The sequence below is a fragment of the Rhineura floridana genome, chromosome 4 (genome assembly GCF_030035675.1).
Source record: "Rhineura floridana isolate rRhiFlo1 chromosome 4, rRhiFlo1.hap2, whole genome shotgun sequence".
NCBI classification, from domain to species: Eukaryota; Metazoa; Chordata; class Lepidosauria; order Squamata; family Rhineuridae; genus Rhineura; species Rhineura floridana.
The window spans coordinates 108,063,784-108,081,541 of NC_084483.1; the positions used below are offsets into that span (position 1 = coordinate 108,063,784).

The 17,758-nt window shown below is 42.7% G+C and overlaps 1 protein-coding gene across 2 annotated transcripts in view; it reads left to right on the forward strand.

The window, feature by feature from the left end:
- The first annotated feature begins 342 nt into the window (after positions 1-342).
- The window catches only part of HECA (hdc homolog, cell cycle regulator), a 30,928-nt gene continuing 13,512 nt past the window's right edge, over positions 343-17,758 (forward strand). Inside the window, exons 1-2 of one of the 2 annotated variants that reach the window (XR_009762274.1) lie at positions 343-1,072; positions 16,079-17,119. Coding sequence is in view for 1 of the 2 variants with exons in the window: in XM_061624008.1 (XP_061479992.1) it covers positions 844-1,072; positions 16,079-17,119 (1,270 nt within the window). In the remaining variant the exon portion in view is untranslated. The remainder of the gene's footprint in view (positions 1,073-16,078; positions 17,120-17,758) is intronic. The other variant, XM_061624008.1, reaches the window with a different exon arrangement.

Genomic DNA, 17,758 nt, shown 5'->3' on the forward strand with positions numbered 1-17,758 from the left:
CATCTCCATCCGATTGCTGTTGCACTCGGGTCCTGCCTGCTTGCGGGCTTACTATAGGCGTCTGGTCGGCCGCCGTGAGGAAAGGATGCTGGACTAGATAAGAGACCTTTGGACGGATCCAGCCAGGCTCTTCTCACATAACTGGGGGGAGGGGAGGATCCCAGAGTGAGAATAAAGTCTACACTGCGAAGGCAACAAGGGGTGCCAAACCGCCAGCGATCTGATTAGGAGTCCTTGCCCGCGCACTATCCCCATGTGCATCTGGGGGATGCATCCCGATGCGCATCTGGGGGAATTCCTTTCATCATCGCGGCGACGGTTTTGCGTAACCTTTAGCAGCTCCTGGCTTGGAAAGGCGCTTTTCCTAGTCGCGGAGAAAACCAAAGCGCCTCTCTGCTCCTGCTCCCGCCGCCGTTGAGCCGCGCCTCCCTCCTCCCTCCTTTCCTTTCACTTGCTCTTTGCTTTCCCCTGTCACCAGGGCTGGCAGGCGAGAGAGGAGGAGGAGGAAGCGGGCGGGGAGTGCAGAGCAGAGCAGGGGGAGAAGCAGAATCAAAACAAGCGAGACACGCCTTTCCCCTTGCTTGCGCTTCTTCCCGTGGCCAGGCGGCTGTGGTGCGTGTGCATGCGACGGGGCCGTGGTGCGTGAGAGGGGGAGGGCGAGTTTGCGCCTCCGCCTGACAATGGAGCTTCAATAAGCCGGGGTTGGTAGTGGTGGTAGCAGCCGCAGCAGTAAGACAGGCAGCAGCCTCCACCACCACCGTCGCCTCCGCCTTCTCCAGTTTCCCGCCGCCGCCGCCGCCGCAGCGACCCGCTCCTCCTTCTCCTCCTCCTCCTCCCACGGCGATGCCGAACCAGAAGAGTAACAAGGGCAAGAAGAACAAGCGCGCTAACAGCAGCGGGGACGAGCAGGAAAATGGAGCCCTGGCAGCGGCGGGGGCGGCTGGGACTGGAGGAGCCCTGGCTGCGGTGGCCGCGGTGGGCGCGAGCGGGCCAGCGGCAGCCCCAGGAAGCGCAGGAGGCTCCGGTGGAGCGGCGGCTGCGACGGGCTCGTCTTCGGGCGACTCCAAGAACGGTAGGAAGAAAGGGAGGGGGACGACCGAGGGAGGGGAAAGGGGAAACGGCGGTGCAACGTGCGACCGCGCAACTTCTCCCATCGAGCTCGCTTCCTTCCTGCTGCTGCGGATGGGCAGGGCTGGCTGGCGGCGACGGCGCCCTGTAGTTGCAACGCTGCCCGGGCCTTCGATGGCGCAGCAGTCCCAAGATGTTAAAAAAATAAAATAAAAGGCAAGCGGGCCAGCATGGAGGCGAGGAAAAGGAAAGTGCGGGCCCCGCCGCTCTCAATGCGGCCGTCAGTGCGTGCAGGGCCTGCCCGCGGTCCTTGCTGCGAGACGGTTGCTTATCTCGCTAGAAAGAGCGATTGCAAAGGCGCATGGTTCAAACCGTGCACTAGTAGGAAGACCATGTGGTGTCTATACCTCCTGGAGGGTTTCATTACTCGCCAGGGTCACTGTCTTGTCGCCCTACACCTTTTTTTTTAAGCTTGTGTTTTGCTAGGAACTGAAATTGTTTAGGTTGGAACGGACTCCATGTGGTCTGTGCATAGGCTCGTCGGCCTGGGGCAACCAACTCCTACTTCAGCTACAGATTTGAGCAACCCCCTTTCAAGCCTACTTACATAGTCGGAGATGCAGTGAAGCGGCTTAACCTATAGTAGCATGCTTGTAAATGTATCTGACACCCCCTTCCCATTTTAGCAGCCGGGCTTTGTTTTAACACAACCAAAATAGTTTTATTTCATTGGAAAAAATGGCAATCCTGATACCCTGGTAGATTGCTGCTAATTGGAATAGACAGTAATCCAGTGTCTATGGTCACATTCAGTCCTGCCTCTCCCATCAGTATGAGAGGACCCACCCATCTGCATGCTGTGCTGGGTTCCCCTCACAGTTATTAATTAAATATATGTTTGTTAAATGCTCAGTAACCCAGGTTCTCTGGGTAACAACAGTTAGACAGACAATTAAACAGTGAGTGGCATGGATGTATTAGAAGGGCAGAGTAGAATTTGTTTGTATTAGAGAGCAGGGCAGAAATTTTTATAGAAAAGGTAAAGATCTTGCTGGAGTGTGGATGGTTGTGAAGTGTGCCATGGAACTTTCTGTATACCCAGTTCACCACTCTGAATTTAGCCTCAATTCTGAGCTATTGGTGCTGATCCTCAGGCTTTAGTTAGGTTGGCGGACTGACCTCATTTTACCATGGTTTGAATTGTTGGGTAAAAGTAATTTGACTAAAGAATGGTCCTGTACCTGCAGCAAGAATAATGTGTGACCTCTCTGCCTACCACCATCGGTAATGAAGTACAGGGACTATTGATTCATCTCTTTCCTCTGCCTGCCCCCTCCCCATAGGTTTTGCAAGGAAGGGAAAAAATGGTCATGCCCATAACAATCTCCCATGATGACTCCTTCAGACACTTTGAGTTGAATGGGATGTATATTTTGTAGTAACAGAGAACAGGCAGTAATTTTAAGAAGATGGGTGAAAAGTCACCTCATTTTCTTCTTCGGTAAGGTAGAAGTGACTCCCACATTGCCTTGGTAGAAGTCCAGTTGCGTGTTGGTAAGTGTAAAAACACAGTCTCTGTGTTCAGGCTATGGTCTGAAGGCACATAAGGCCAGTAATAAATATGTTAGTGAGCCCCATGAATAAAAGTTTGGGAATATAAAACATTTACACCCAGACATGGCTATTTTTATTAGTTTCTTTGTGGAATTCCATGCTTAAAACAGTTGGATAAATAATAAGAGACTGAAGGAAATAGGAAGGGTATAGCGTCTGTTTCTTCAGCTTACTATAGTGATATGCAATAGACTCTTTAAAAATGACAACCACTGCCTCCAGTTTATTAGTGTACTTTCCTGCAAAATAAAATCTTAAAATTTGTAGCCACCAGAAGTAGCTTTCAGCACAGTACCCACTACTGAGGAAATATAGCAATCTGATAGTTTGTACTAAATATAGTACTCATTTGGATGAGGTCTGATAGTGGATGTGTGTATAGATGGCTATTTTTGCATCTCAATGAGGATATGTTCCCAGACATTGGCTCCTCTTTCATAAGTTGGCATGGTTCAAAAAGAATGCCTCTAGAGGGAGTGTGTGGATGTGAGAAGAACAGTAGGGGGATTTGCTCCCTTTGCAACTTAGGTACTATTGAAGCTTCTAAAAATTAGGGGGATATTGTGACCCTTTGTCCATCCTCCACCTCCTATTTATAATACTACCTGGGATCAAACCCCTTTATTTTTCAAACAGTTTCTTGTAGAACATCTATATCCTACTATAGTGTCAGCTGTCATGTTACTAGTTTTTTTCTATGACCCACATGGCCCAGAGGTTACCTGGCAGTCATCAAAGCACTTGCCTGATGCTTACGGGCTCTTGTTGGAATCCTGAGAATTTCAGTGTGCATGTTCTATGAGGCTGCTAGTTCTCATAATGGCAGAGATAAGTTTGAAAAGTATTATGGTGAAAATGTTTATATGGAGTGGAAAGTTTCAAGAGAAAAGTAAAAAGATGAACCAGAAAGTCTTTTCTGAAGAATAAGCTACATTTTTAAAAGTGTATGGTTTGGATTAAAAAGTAAATAAAAACATGTGTCCAGATCGTTCTAATCATGGCTTTAGTATATTAATATTTTCAAGGAGTGACTCCAAATTTGTGGATAAGAATTTCAGAGTAACTGTACAGAGTCATATATATGAAAATATGTACATTATAATTAGAAGCAGACAAATTTGCAAACTTTCTAGAGACCTTCAGGCCCTGATATGTTTTCAACTGAGTCCTTAGGTCAGAGAAGCTATTAACCTCTGACTTGCATGATATTCCTCTCCACATCATGCATACTCACCTTAAATATTTTCATTATTTTCCGATTTTCAAAACATGTGTGCACTTCTTGATATTCATATCTGCTAAAATTAATGAGACCTTGAAGAAATTTACACGTGCATATCTGTGGATGACCAAATACTTGGTGTCTCGCAAATGAATGTGTGCACTGATGCTATTAAAAGAGAAAGCATTGTGTCTGTGGGTATATGGAAGTCCTGCCTGTGGCATGAGATCTCTGATGGTTCATTCACATATATACATTACAATAATGTTCAGTCACCAAGTGACAAACATGCTGTGTGAACTACCCCCACAGTTGCCTGAGTGGTCTTTTCAGCAACAAGTTAACAATCTGCGTCAAAATTACTGTACGCTATAGAATGCTTAATAATAATAATAATAATTTAATTTATGTGTCGCCTATCTGGCCAATGGCCACTCTAGGCGACGTACATCTCGGTTACAATAAAATACATCATAATAATACAATACAAACAATAAAAACTATACACAATGACAGTTCAGAGTAATAGGCAATTTGTCATAGAGATTAACCCTCCCCGGAAGTCCCGAAGGCCTGTCTGAAAAGCCAGGTCTTCAAGGCCTGGCGGAATACATTCAGGGAAGGGGCATGCCGAAGATCATACGGGAGGGAGTTCCAGAGAGTGGGGGCCGCCACTGAGAATGCCCTCTCTCTAGTCCCCACCAACCTAGCTGTTTTAGTTGGCGGGACTGAGAGAAGGCCCTGCGTGGCTGATCTTGTCGGGCGGCATAATTGGTGGCGTTGGAGGCGCTCCATCAGATAAACTGGGCCGAGACCGTGTAGGGATTTAAAGGTTAATACCAACACCTTGAATTGGGCCCGGAAAACAACTGGGAGCCAGTGCAGGTCGAACAGCAATGGGGTGATATGCTATATTAGAGTGCTTAATACTATATTATACGTAGCAAAAGGGTGCAGGTTAGGGATAGGTTTGGAATTAGCTTCAGTCCATATTTTATGGGCCATTCACTTGTTTTAAGTTATAAAGAGAAGATGCATGTTTGTACATCATGAAAAACCAAAGACCTTGGCTTAATAAACCACAATGAATATGCAGCCTGAGTGCTCCCACTTTGCTCTTTCAGGGTAAATAAACCAGGAGCGATATAGGTTAGCATTACATCTGAACCTGGCATCGTGGGTTGTTTCTCCCTAACAATCCGGGATTCTTCAGATGACAATAAACCTGGTTTAAGGCTGGCTAGCAACCTTGGCTTGTTAGGGAGAAACAAAGAATGATCCCAGGTTTGGATGAAACACTAAACTATCCTCTTGCTGGCTTGTTTACCCATTCAAATGGAGGAGGGAAGTAGGAGCGATCGGGCTGTCTGAATTAGCATGCAGCTCATGTTCAGTATGGTTTATTAAGCCAAGCTTCTTGGTTTATCATAAGGGTGGCAAGCCTGCTGACTACATCTGGTCAGCAAAGGCACTTCTGATGATCAGCCCTGCCACCCCACCCAAAACTGGCTCTCCTTCCTCTAAGACCTTCTTGCAATGGCACTGTCCTGGAAGGAAAAGAGCTTTTGCAAGGTAAGCGGAGGGCGTTCCTCCCACCACAGCACTAAGCTGGGAGGAGAGGTTCATCCCAGCCCAGTGCTGTAATTGGAAGGAATAATAGTGTTGCCTGCCTGCCCATCTGTGTGCGTGTGTGTGTGTGTGTGCGTGCACACATGCATGATTGAGTAAGTTTTGGCTGCTTTGATCACCCTGCTTTGGCCATGTGACCCTTGCACGGTTGGTCAAACGTCACTGTCAAAAAAAGATGAGCTACGTCTGATTTATCATTATGTGCAAATGCAGCTGCTATCTGAAACTTGAGAAATCAGTTTCTGTATTCTATGTCACTGCAGTTGTCTCAAACGTTTACATCTTCATGGAATATAATTGTTCATAACTGCCATTGAAGTACATTGCATTGTCTAGTTCTTTTGAGTCTCTTTAGAATATATTTGTTGGGTAGATTTTTTTTTTAAGATTGACTTTATATGTATTTTCCATATATGAGGGATTGGGAACCTGTGGCCTTCTAGATGTTCCTGGACTACAGCTCCCTTCATACTTAATAATTGGCTATGCTGGCTGGGTTTGATGAGAGTTGGAGTCCAACTGCATCTGAAGGGCCACACAGTTCCCATCCCTGTCATATGTATGTGACCTCAATATGGAGGAATCTGCCTTTGGCTGACTTGGACCCTTGGTCTGTTTAGCTCAGTATTTTATTTTATTTTATTGTTTTTCAGAAAAACCAGAACATGGCATTAAATGGTAACATCCAACATATCTGCAATGTGCAAACACAATACAGAGAGAAATGCGAACACAAGCCAAGTCACTCAAGGGCTTTAGCTCAGTTATTATCTATGCTGACCGGCAGCAGCTCTGCAGAATTTCCGTGAGGGGTCTCTGCCAGTTTTACCTGGAAATGCCAGAGATTGAACCTGAGACCTTCTGCGTGTGAAGCAGATGCTCTACCACTGAGCTAGGGCCCTTTTCTTGAAAAACAGAACAAAAACACACACCTGAACTAGCTGCTACTAAAATACCTGTGTAAGGTAGAACAAAGTTTTAGTGGTCTTCTTTTGTTCTGAAATTACTATTTCTCATACACTGGTTTTATTGGGTGAGAGGTAATTTAGACATGCAGCTCTCCACACATAATATAGGCCTCTCGAGGACTTGTTCTGGCTCAGAATGCACAGATATTGAATGTTTGAAAACACTCCGCACAGCGTGTATAAGCTTCGGAATATATAAATGTAACATGTCAAACGGAGCTTTTGATGTGATTCAGAGGTGGTACAGGCACATGAGAGGGCTGTACCAGCATGCTGGAATTGGCTCTTGGACCACTTTGGAGTGAAGTACCGTTGCAGAGACTTGTTTTACTATTTTAAAGTTGTTGCAGAGCAACTGCCATTTTTGGTTGATATTAGCAGCATTACAGATCTCAAACAAGTATGCTTTATTCAGCTTGTCAACAAAACAATCCCAGACCTGCAAGGTTTGCCTTTTATAGGTCACGCGCAAGTTTGTACAGAAATGCCATTCAGTGCTCTTTGACAGTTTTCTGGTGTTGTTATTATTCCTATTTTTCTTGCTTTAGAGCAAGGGTGAGAGACCTGCAGCACCTGGGTTGCAATCTGCCCTTGGCCTAATTTCAAAAGCCTTCTGCAAGCACTCAGATCAGATCTCTTAGTTGCTTCCTCAGCAGCCTCCTTGGCGAAGAGGAAGAGAGAAAAAAGGGGGTAGGAGAAAGAGAGAAAAGAGGTGGCCCCACTCACTTTTGTTCTGGTTCACCCACCACTGGCTTTGGCCCTCCCCATAGTCAGCATATGCCCCCAAACAGACTACCCTTGAGGGAATGTGGCCATCAAAGGCTGCCCATCCCTGCTTCAGGGTTGCTAATTTGGCTTGCAAAGCTGTTATTCCCCAGCCCTGCCCACCTGCCACACATCTGATGTCCTTTGACACTACTAAGGAAAAAGCAGGAGCCTTGGAGCGCCATCCCAATTGTTCCTTTGTAAATGCACCTTGCATTCAGGGCTGTTTAAAATTGCCAGTGAATGCCAGCCACGCTGAATTCGTCTGGGGTTGTATCTACTTGGGAGCTGCCAAATTTAAGTGACCAAATGCATGCTGTGATTGCAAAGGAACAATTGGGATTGAAGGCTCCCAGTTGTTCCTTTGCAAATACAGCTTGTATTTGGCCTTCTGTCTTGATTGTTCCTGTTCAAATTTTGCACCAAAAGCAAGCCACACTGTTTTGGCTGAGGTTTGAGCCATCTGACATCATATGGTATCAGGTGAATGGCAGGTGGGCAACCCTGCCCACATGTCAAAGGTGGCCATGGAGGGCTGACCATAATTGGATCTGGTCCACCTACCAAAATTGGTTCTCTCATCCGTGTGTTAGAGCTTCTGTTCCATGTATCTGTTCTAGGAAATCTTATGACCCCATATAACCTCAGCAGAGCACTTCTTAGTGATAATTTCATTATATGTGAAAATCTACTGATAATTTGTCCACTGGTATAACTTCCCATTTGCCATGTTGCACGCTTTCCACTGAGTCATGTGGACAGATTTCTGTGAAGTGTAGAAAAGTAACTTTTATTTCCTTCCCATAACATTTAAAAAACAGACCATGGAGGAATTTAGGTGACTGAGAAAATATTTTAATCATTATACTGTCCAGAATTGCCTTCAGAGGCTGTTATACTGTGGGGATGGGATTGAGCTTATGAAGTTGAGTTGTGAGATGGCAGAGAATGAAAGCACAAAGCAACTCTAAACTGTGGCTTACCTGTTCGTACATCTGAAGGTTCAAACTCTAGTTCAGGATCTTCAGTTGCAGAAACTCTTTGATTTAATATCTGAATTTAGCCTATGTCAGCATGTTGTATCCGTCTACTGCTCTGTATTTGGCCCATAATATTATCCAGAGGAAGGTGCTGAGGATGCACCAAAATTCCTTGATGCAATCCATGCTATAGCTGGGAATCCCAGAAACAACACAATTGCCCCAAAAAGCACTGAACAACAACAAGGTTGGGATGCTGAGTAGCAGTATTAACTGCAATAGCTGACGGTGGTGTTGTGTGGGTAGGGCTGCATTGTTCTCCCTGCTTCCCTGCACCATGGGTTGCTGCCACTGACTGGAAGGGAGGAGCCAGGGAGCATGGTGCATGGTGGCAGGAGTGTCCGTTTGGCACACCACGTTGAGCTCCCCACACCTCGCCTACCTCTCTTCCCTCTGGGTTTGTGGCTGCAACCTGCAGTGTTGGGAAGCTGGGAGAGCAACACGGCTCCCACTTGCATTTCCTCCTGATTAACTGCACATCAGTCAGGTTCTGCCTATTTGCAAGGTGCAAAGGCTTGAAACCATCCCACAGTACAGATTATGTGGCTCTGAGGTGAGGTGAGGACCACAGATATAGCAGCACTGCTATATCTATACCCACTGCTTGGGTAATTTTGGAGGCATCTAAGAAGTGCTTGGTGCTTGACAACACTTGGTCCAAAACAGAAGTTGAAAATTGGGATATGTTCTTTGCTTGGCAGTAGTGCAGTGTTAATAAAATAAAGAAGGGGGACAGGTGCCTCTGGATGGAGAAGTTGCTTCAGGTACCCTGATACAGCATCTCCTCCCCCTTCCCCTCCCCCCTCCATGTCATGTTATGTTTGTCTTGAAAACACCACTATTAACACCCACAGAAGGCTAGCTTCAAGTCTGTTTTCAGAACAGGGGCCTGGTTTATTGGGGTTGCAGTTGGGAAGGGAGGGGGCAACCCTCCCCTCTTGTGTACACTCCCCCTGTCCCCTGCTGTAATTAGGCTTGAAAACAGTCTTCTATCGGTGTCAAAATAAGACAGTTTTCAAGCATCTTGCTGTACTGGGGGTGGGAGGGATATGACATCTATGGACACTACAGCTGCGGAGGGGAGGATTAACCCCAACTGCAGTATCCATGGAGATCATCCCTCCTTTGGCAATTTTGCTGATGGGATGTTTGTGTTTGGAGTGCATGTGTGTGAGAGATGTGTGTCTTGCTGACAGTATATGTATGTGAGTTTAGATACATGTACTTACCTGCCTGTGTATTTATTTGTCTGTATGGCACATCTTTGTGTGTCTGTATATGTGTGAATTTAGCCAACTTTGATTCCACCCTACCTTTTGGCCCTACCTACCACTGGCATGCATCCTTTGGAATGATGGCAGTGCTGGAAACTGACTCTTGGGATCAAGAAGTTTTCCACCCCTGGGCTAAGGAACAGAGAAACAGGTTCCGATTTTACCTGAAAATGGGAGAGGCATGTAGGTGAACCAGATACTTGTAACTGACAACAGTGCTTGTTCTAACATTAATACATCCAATTTAGAATTGTTTTCTTTTCTTTAGTGAGTTTGAAAACGCTTGTAAATTCACATTTATCGTTCTATAGGAACGTGATTGCTTTTAGGGCTCCTGTACAAGTACTAACCTGTTTTGACTCTGCTGAGTGATCTGATTGAAGTGGATTTGGCCGATATAACATTTGAAAAGTTGTTAGTCACTGTATAGTTGCTAAAAGCTCCACTGTGGCAATGTATAATACATGCGCTACCTAATTGGACCTGTACTTCTAGCTGCCCTTATTACCATGTCTCTTCTAAGAGCTTGATTACATACTAGATTTCATTTTACAGTTGCCGTACAACCATGTATCTGTTGTTGTGGCTACTAGAGCTGAGCTGAGCATTCCTCATGTGCTGTTTTCATCTCAAAAGTAGTTATTTGGGGATGCTAGACCCTGAAAATCTCTTGATCTTACCTTTCTTTTTATGGCTGTGTTCCTGTTTGCAGTCACTCAGTCCTCGTGTAGCCTCAGTGGCTATTTTCCCCTTTTTCACTCTTCTAATCAGGGATCATTGGAGGTGATGTGTAGCCCATCAGACATGGCTGTTTACTGATATCACCAAGAGCAGATCAAGTCCATTTACAATGGCACAATCATGGATCACAGGACACATATTTCTGCTATCCTTTTATACAATTCCTGAAAAATTGCTGAAAGATCTGCTTTTTTAACATTCTGATTAAAAAATTAGCAAAAAATGGGTGTGTGTGTCCCATTTGGCTCAATCCTAGTATTTATCTTAAGATAATCACAAGTCACCTAGAAGCAGTGGCTAGTGGTAAGATATAAGCAAGAATCTGATCTGGCAGCTGCTGCTGTTTGGGAACAGCAGGGTACTTTGGGAATGTGGCAGTTTCGACTAAGATTGATTTATTGAGTGATACAGTGTAAATCTAATATCACTAAGGGCAGAGGACTTCAATTTAAAATATTTAACATTAGCTGAAATTAAAACAGCAATATTCTTGCATGCCAGCATGCAAGCACATGTGTGCTTGCACACACACTTTTTTTATACTGCTCAATACTTATTTTTCCCTTAAGGTAGATGAGCAACTGCTACTTTTCTGAAAGATGTAACTGGCCATTCAACCATGGGTACATGGAGTGTGTTATGCCAATCTAAAGCTGTTTTTCTTGTTGAATATCACTTACCTTCATGTTATCTACAAATCCTCTCTGAATAACTCTTGTAAGAAGATTGCTTGACTGATGCCTTTATCTAGCTTCTTGTATCACATTTTGCCTACGTACACTACTGCATAGTTGACAGATTGTAAAACTATTAGCTGTGCACCTGCTGTCTTACTTAGAGGATGCTGTAGATATGTATTAGGATTTCTTTATATCTTTTTGTTACAATGCCTCTGTGTACTAGACAATCTTTAAGTAAAATGTCAGTGCTATGACCATGTTGTATATTCCCAGTCAGTAATATTCAAAATGTAGCCTTGTGCAGGCCCTCCCACCATGCCATGTAGCACACTTTCATTTGAAGAGACATGCATGTCCTCACATCGGATGTTAATAATATACACAGATGCAAGAAGCATGACTCATCTGTTGCCCTTCAGCACATCTGATTCTTGCAAGTAAAATATGTCTTAGCCTGAAAATACATGAATCCTGGGTTACCATATAAGAAATAAGGATTATAGCTGGGCAAGCATGGACCCCTCCCCCTGAATGCACAATTAAGGTGTGATGTTGGTATGGGAATTCTAAACTGCAAGTTGTACATATTTTTCTGCACACCTCATATAATTTTTATTTATTTATTTTTATCTTTTTGTACACCGCCCAGAGAGCCTTCGGGCTTAGGGCGGTATATAAATAAAATAAAATAAATAAAATAAAAATTGTAGTTGGATGATGAATGTGGAATGAGAAATGGTCTAAAGTAAATACCTTTTAAAATGTAACTAAAGAACATTTTTATAGTGATCCTGAGCCGGCTAAAATTTTTTTATGTGGCCCTAGAAGGTATTGTTTTGGTATTGCACTAATGAAACACACATAGTGAGGTTTTGAATTAAACATGAAGATGGCTGTTTGGAATGTCACACATCTAAGCAGTTTTTGCTTGTTTGGCTCCACATTTCAGTCAGATTTCAGCGTTGATGGCAGAAGTTTATGAGCATGCTAGGCAATTACTTTTTCTTTCAGTTGTTCAAATAGATTCTGGAGTGGACAGTTGCTAAAATGGCTACTATTCAAATACAACTTTTCAGCAAAAAGTTGTATACATAATTTTGAAGAAAAATTCAGTTTGGCTATGCACTGTGTGAAGAAGTACTTTTTTTGGGTCTGTCCTGAATTTTCCAACATCCAGCTTCATTGGATGGCTCTGAGTTGTAGTATGAGAGAGGGAGAAAAACTTCCCCCTATCAACTTTCTCGACACCATGTGTTTTATACACCTCTATCAGTTTCATACACCTCACACACCTTACCTGTCCTCTAAATTAAAAAGCCCCAAATTTTGTAACCTTTCATAACAGGGGTGTTGCTGTATCCCCTTGAAAATTCTGAGTGCCCATTTCTGAACTTTTCCAGCTCTGCAATACCCTTTTTGAGATGAGTCAACCAGAACTGTACACAGTATTCCAAGTGTGGTCCCACCACAGATTTGTATAATACACTTGCTTATATTGAACTGCATTTCCCATTTTACTGCCCATTCACTCAGTTTGGAGAGATCCTTTTGGAGTTCCCTTTTTGCTGTAATCACTCTGAGCAATTTGGTATTATCAGCAAATTTAGGTACCTCACTGCTTATTCCTAACTCTAAATCATTTATGAACAAGTTTTAAAAGTACTGGTCCAATATAGTCCTTGGGAGACTCCACTTTCTATATCCCTCCATTGGGAGAACTGTCCATTTATTCCTCTCTGCATCCTGTTTCTCAAGCAGTTTACTTATTTGGTGAGGTACCTTATCAAAATCTCTTTGAAAGTGTAAGTACACATAGCTGACTGGATCTAAGTACACATTGGTGTTTATACACTTGTTGATGCTCTCAGAGAACTGTAAAAGGTTTGTGGGACAGGACTAACCCTTGCAGAAGCCATGGTGGTTCTGCTTCAGCAGTAATTGTCCTTGTGTATCAGTGGTGGGGAACCTCCTTGGATGCCTAATCTGGAGCGTTGTCCTTCAGGTATTTCCTAAATAATAGTCTATATTGTTCGTTTGCTATAATTGTTAAAGCCAATTGATTTACAGCTAAATAGAACAATTTATATTATTGAAGAGGACATATTTAATATTATGTGTATGTGTATGTACACACACACATATTGTATATAATGATACATGATATGGTACTTGTTTCATAGATAGCTGACTCTTGTGTCTACTTGCATGAAAAGTTAATTGCACACAACACATTTTGCATTAGACATGAGTTTTTCTCTCTCTCTTTCACACACACATAAACATATAAAACCTAGCATATGCACGTAACATCACTGGGAGAGTAATTTACTTCTGGACCAAGTACCCAGAAGTTTTCAGAGTCAGGGGAAATGATAGTAACTAGGCAAATCATTCTTTTGCCCTGAGGTGCTTTTTGCTTGATAGTCAGATGATGTTCATAATGTGAGTTCTGAACAAATTGTTTAGGTGGGCATAAAATACAGGACATTCAAGAGGACCCATATGGGCTCAGTGTAAACCTGGTAAAATACAGATGTCTGGAATTAAGGGCTTGATTCCAATGTCTCTGATGAGCTATCAGTTCATGGTCCCCAGAATCAAGCCTATAAATAACACAGAACATGGTCTATTTTGAATGCTTTACTTCCAAGAGCTGGATATGCTTTTAATGCTTGTTCTTTAAACAGAGAACCAGTCTTTAGCTCAGTTTTTTTTTTAGATAGGATGTGTGTGTTAGAGGGTCATGGATTTGTTATGAAAACAGTTTGTTGCAATATGTTTGAATTAAATTCAGTTTTCATTTAAAAATCAGTTTTCAAAATATAGACACATGCTGTATTTGAAATTAAAAAAATAAAAGTCAGATTTAAGCTAAACAAATACTTTTAGATCGTCCACTGTGATCTGTCTGGGACTCTCCTGAGTTTTTTACTAAAAAACAAACACTTGGAATTCCCATGGAAAATTAGTACGAGCCTTGTTTTATGATTTATTCACATGGCGTATTACAGAATAAGATAAGCAAAAAGCAGCTCTCTTTTCCCAAGGAATTTATAATCTGAATGTAGCAGAGGGAGAGAGATAGTGTAGGGATGTGGTTGGCACGTACAACAAACAGCAAGAGAGGAATAACAGGAGAGGCCAGGGGTATGAAGAATGAATGTGAGCAAATGCAGTTAAACACTTTTGTGTCAAGTAGAGAGGAGGACAGATATGGGGTTAAGTAAGTTACTCTACAGTCCTATATACCAGGAGAGCCTACCCTTTGTTTGGGCCGAGGGCTGCATTGATCCATGGTCACTTGTCTGTGGGCCAAAGAGGGTGTGGCCAAAATGTAGAAGTGGGTGTGACCAATTTTTAATTAATAGTATACAGTAGGGCCCGTAAAGTGGAACCCATAGACTATAATGGGGCCGTTGCATGAAAATGTCACAAAATGCCACAAAATCAGCTTTAAAAGGGGGAATTTACCGCCGCAGCATTAGCGGAATGCCAGAATGCGAAGCGCTGGTAAGCGGGGCCCTACTGTACACACTTAACCTGGGAGTCCTATTGAACTCAGTGAGGCTTACCTCTGAGTGACATGAATAGAATTGCACTGTTAAAAGGTTTACTAAAGAATACATGATCTGCAGTGCATTGCTACTAGGGCTGCAACATTTAATTAATTATATTTATTGATTTAAAAAGTTTTAATTCACTACAAAAGTTTATCCAATTAATCAGGAAATACTTTTTTTAAAAAGGTGCTTTTTAAAATATAAATGCTTATAAGAATTAGAGATTGTAGGCAGCATCTTAAAAGAGGCATTCCCCCTTTTCTCTCACATAGGAAAGAATATATCTTCTGGGATACATGCATACATAACTCTAAAAATAAAGAAAATATACTTTTTAAAACTATTGTTTTTTGCCACATGCAAATTGAATTGATTAGTATTTCTTGTATTACCAACTTTGCAATTGATCACTAGTTTTGACAACTGTGTGGAAAGGGGTTTGTCCTCTCTTGGCACTTCTTTTTCTTGGGTGCTAATAGATTTTATGTTGTGGTAGTTTGGGGCTGAAAGAATTAATGGAACCTGAACTAGGTCACTTTATGTTTTTATGCTTGTTTTTTAACCCAAATTATTTCCTCATACCGATTAGTCATTCAAAAGGTACCACTTTCTTCACATCAGGCAACCTGATTTCTGAAAGCAAACTTGCTAAGAATTTTAATGTTCGAAATGGTGTTTCTGAGCCATAGAAGTCAGCTGATTGAAGTTCTTTAATTGTATTAAAAACCAGGGGGAATTCTGACACTGGAAAGCAACACATTTTTTAAAAAATCATAGGGCCTGGAAATATCTTCACACATAGGCTGTATTTTTCTTAGTTGTATCTGTAGATGCAAATTTAATGTTTTAAGGTGGATTTAATCCATATGACTTAATAGCTTCTTTATGACATGTTCAGTTTGTAGAACATAGTAATTAGAGCTTAATCATATTTCTGATTGATTTTTGGCTATAAAATAAAAACATTTAGGATTAGGCCCACATCTTCTCAAAATAATGAGATGTGGTCACTTTCTTAAGAACATGAGATGTTTCTAATATTTAGACAGCAATTTTACATAAACCTTGTTTAATTATTTTGTTACTAATTAGATGAAAACAGTGCTGTAATTGAAAAGGTTACTGTTGTTGAATTACCCTGGAAACTTTGTTATAGGGTGGCCTGTAAACACTATAAATAAATGTTAAACTTGGTATCTTAAACAAAATATACTCAATTATATACCTGTATGTCTCCTGGGGGACTCTTCACTTACATGCTATGGAGAACCAAACAAAGCATTAAGCATAGTTGCTTGCTATCTTCTGTGAAAGGAAATCCTATATATGCACGCATGGATTCCCCATTCCCCATACCTCAAGTCTATAGAATAGTACCAGTGTGTTCATGGAGCTCCATGTGTGTGCCAGAAGCCCTGGATTAACTGAAGCCTTTGAATAACAACTGCAAATAACAATTGCAAATACTGATTGCATATAATACAAACTGATACATTTATCTATTCTGTGTCCCACAGAAGCAGCTTGTGCCACACCACTGATATGTAGCTTTGGACGGCCTGTTGACCTAGAAAAAGATGACTATCAGAAAGTTGTATGCAACAATGAACATTGTCCGTACAGCACTTGGATGCACCTTCAGTGTTTTTATGAATGGGAGAGCAGCATTTTGGCCCAGTTTAACTGCATTGGGAGAGCAAGGAGTTGGAATGAGAAACAGTGTCGACAAAACATGTGGACCAAGAAAGGGTATGATCTTGCCTTTCGATTTTGTTCTTGCCGATGTGGGCAAGGCCACTTAAAGAAAGACACTGATTGGTACCAAGTAAAACGGATGCAAGATGAGAAGAAGAAGAAGTCTGTGTCTGACAAAAGTACTGGAAGATCAACCTCGGAGTCCTCAGAAGATGTTAAAAAGTGCAGACCTGCCAACAAACCGCAGAAAGGTTTAAACCACGATATCCAGCGGCGACATTCAATGGATAGGCAGAACTCTCAAGAGAAAGGCACAGCTAGCAGTAGCTATGCAGTCCGTTCTCCCTGTGGTTCTCCAGGCCAGTCCCCTCCAGCAGGTTACTCTGTACTTGCTCCCACACATTTCAGTGGACCCCGTTCTTCGCGATACTTAGGAGAATTTTTGAAGAACGCGATTCATCTAGAACCTCACAGAAAGAACTTGGCCAATAGCAGCTTGTTCAGGAATGCTCACTTCGATTATGGGACATCTGGGCTGCAAGCACATAGATCAGGACATTTTGATGCCCCCGTACAATTTTTGAGAAGGCTTGATCTATCTGAACTTCTTGCTCACATACCCCGGCATAAATTGAACACTTTCCATGTTCGGATGGAAGACGATGCCCAAGTGGGTCAAGGAGAAGACCTACGGAAATTCATTCTTGCAGCACTCAGTGCCAGTCACCGAAATGTTGTCAACTGTGCATTATGCCACAGGGCACTGCCAGTATTTGAACAGTTTCCATTGGTAGATGGAACCCTATTTCTTAGCCCATCAAGACATGATGAAATTGAATATGATGTTCCCTGTCACCTTCAAGGTAGAGGTTGCTTATCAGTTGTTTCATTTTTTAATGATCACTCTGCATTTTGTATCTCCCTTACTGTGCTCTATTTTATGGCAGAAAAACCTGACTGTCTGTGCTTCAGGGAAAAATAAGTTGGCAGAAGGGTGGAATTGTATTAGAGAAGCAGTAGCCCTATTCAGGTGTAGAAATTGGGGAATATAACACTGAATCGAGAGAGGACACTGTGGGGATGAGGGTGTTAACTCTGTCCTCTATTCCCATTAGTCCCTGCTACTTAACACCTGAGTAGGGTTGGCATGTGCAGTGAATATGGATTGCTTTTCTCTTTCTCTGCCAGCTGCTTGCTCCCCACCCCACCCCACCCCACCCCAATTTCAGACCTTTGTTTACTCTTATAAACACAAGTCTGGAACTCTGCCAAGGGTGGGCAGAAAAGTGACATGGGTTGAAGAGTTCCTGAGGAAAAATGTCCCTGCTTCTTCTGTGCTTTAAATGGTCTTCTGAAGCACATTTACCCAGAAGAATCATACGTTGAGGTTTTGCTACGTACAGTAGGGCCCCGCTCATACGGTGGGTTCCGTTCTGGACCCCCGCCGTAAAGCGGAAATCGCCGTAAAGCGAAACCCATTGACGATAATGGGATGCCTCATG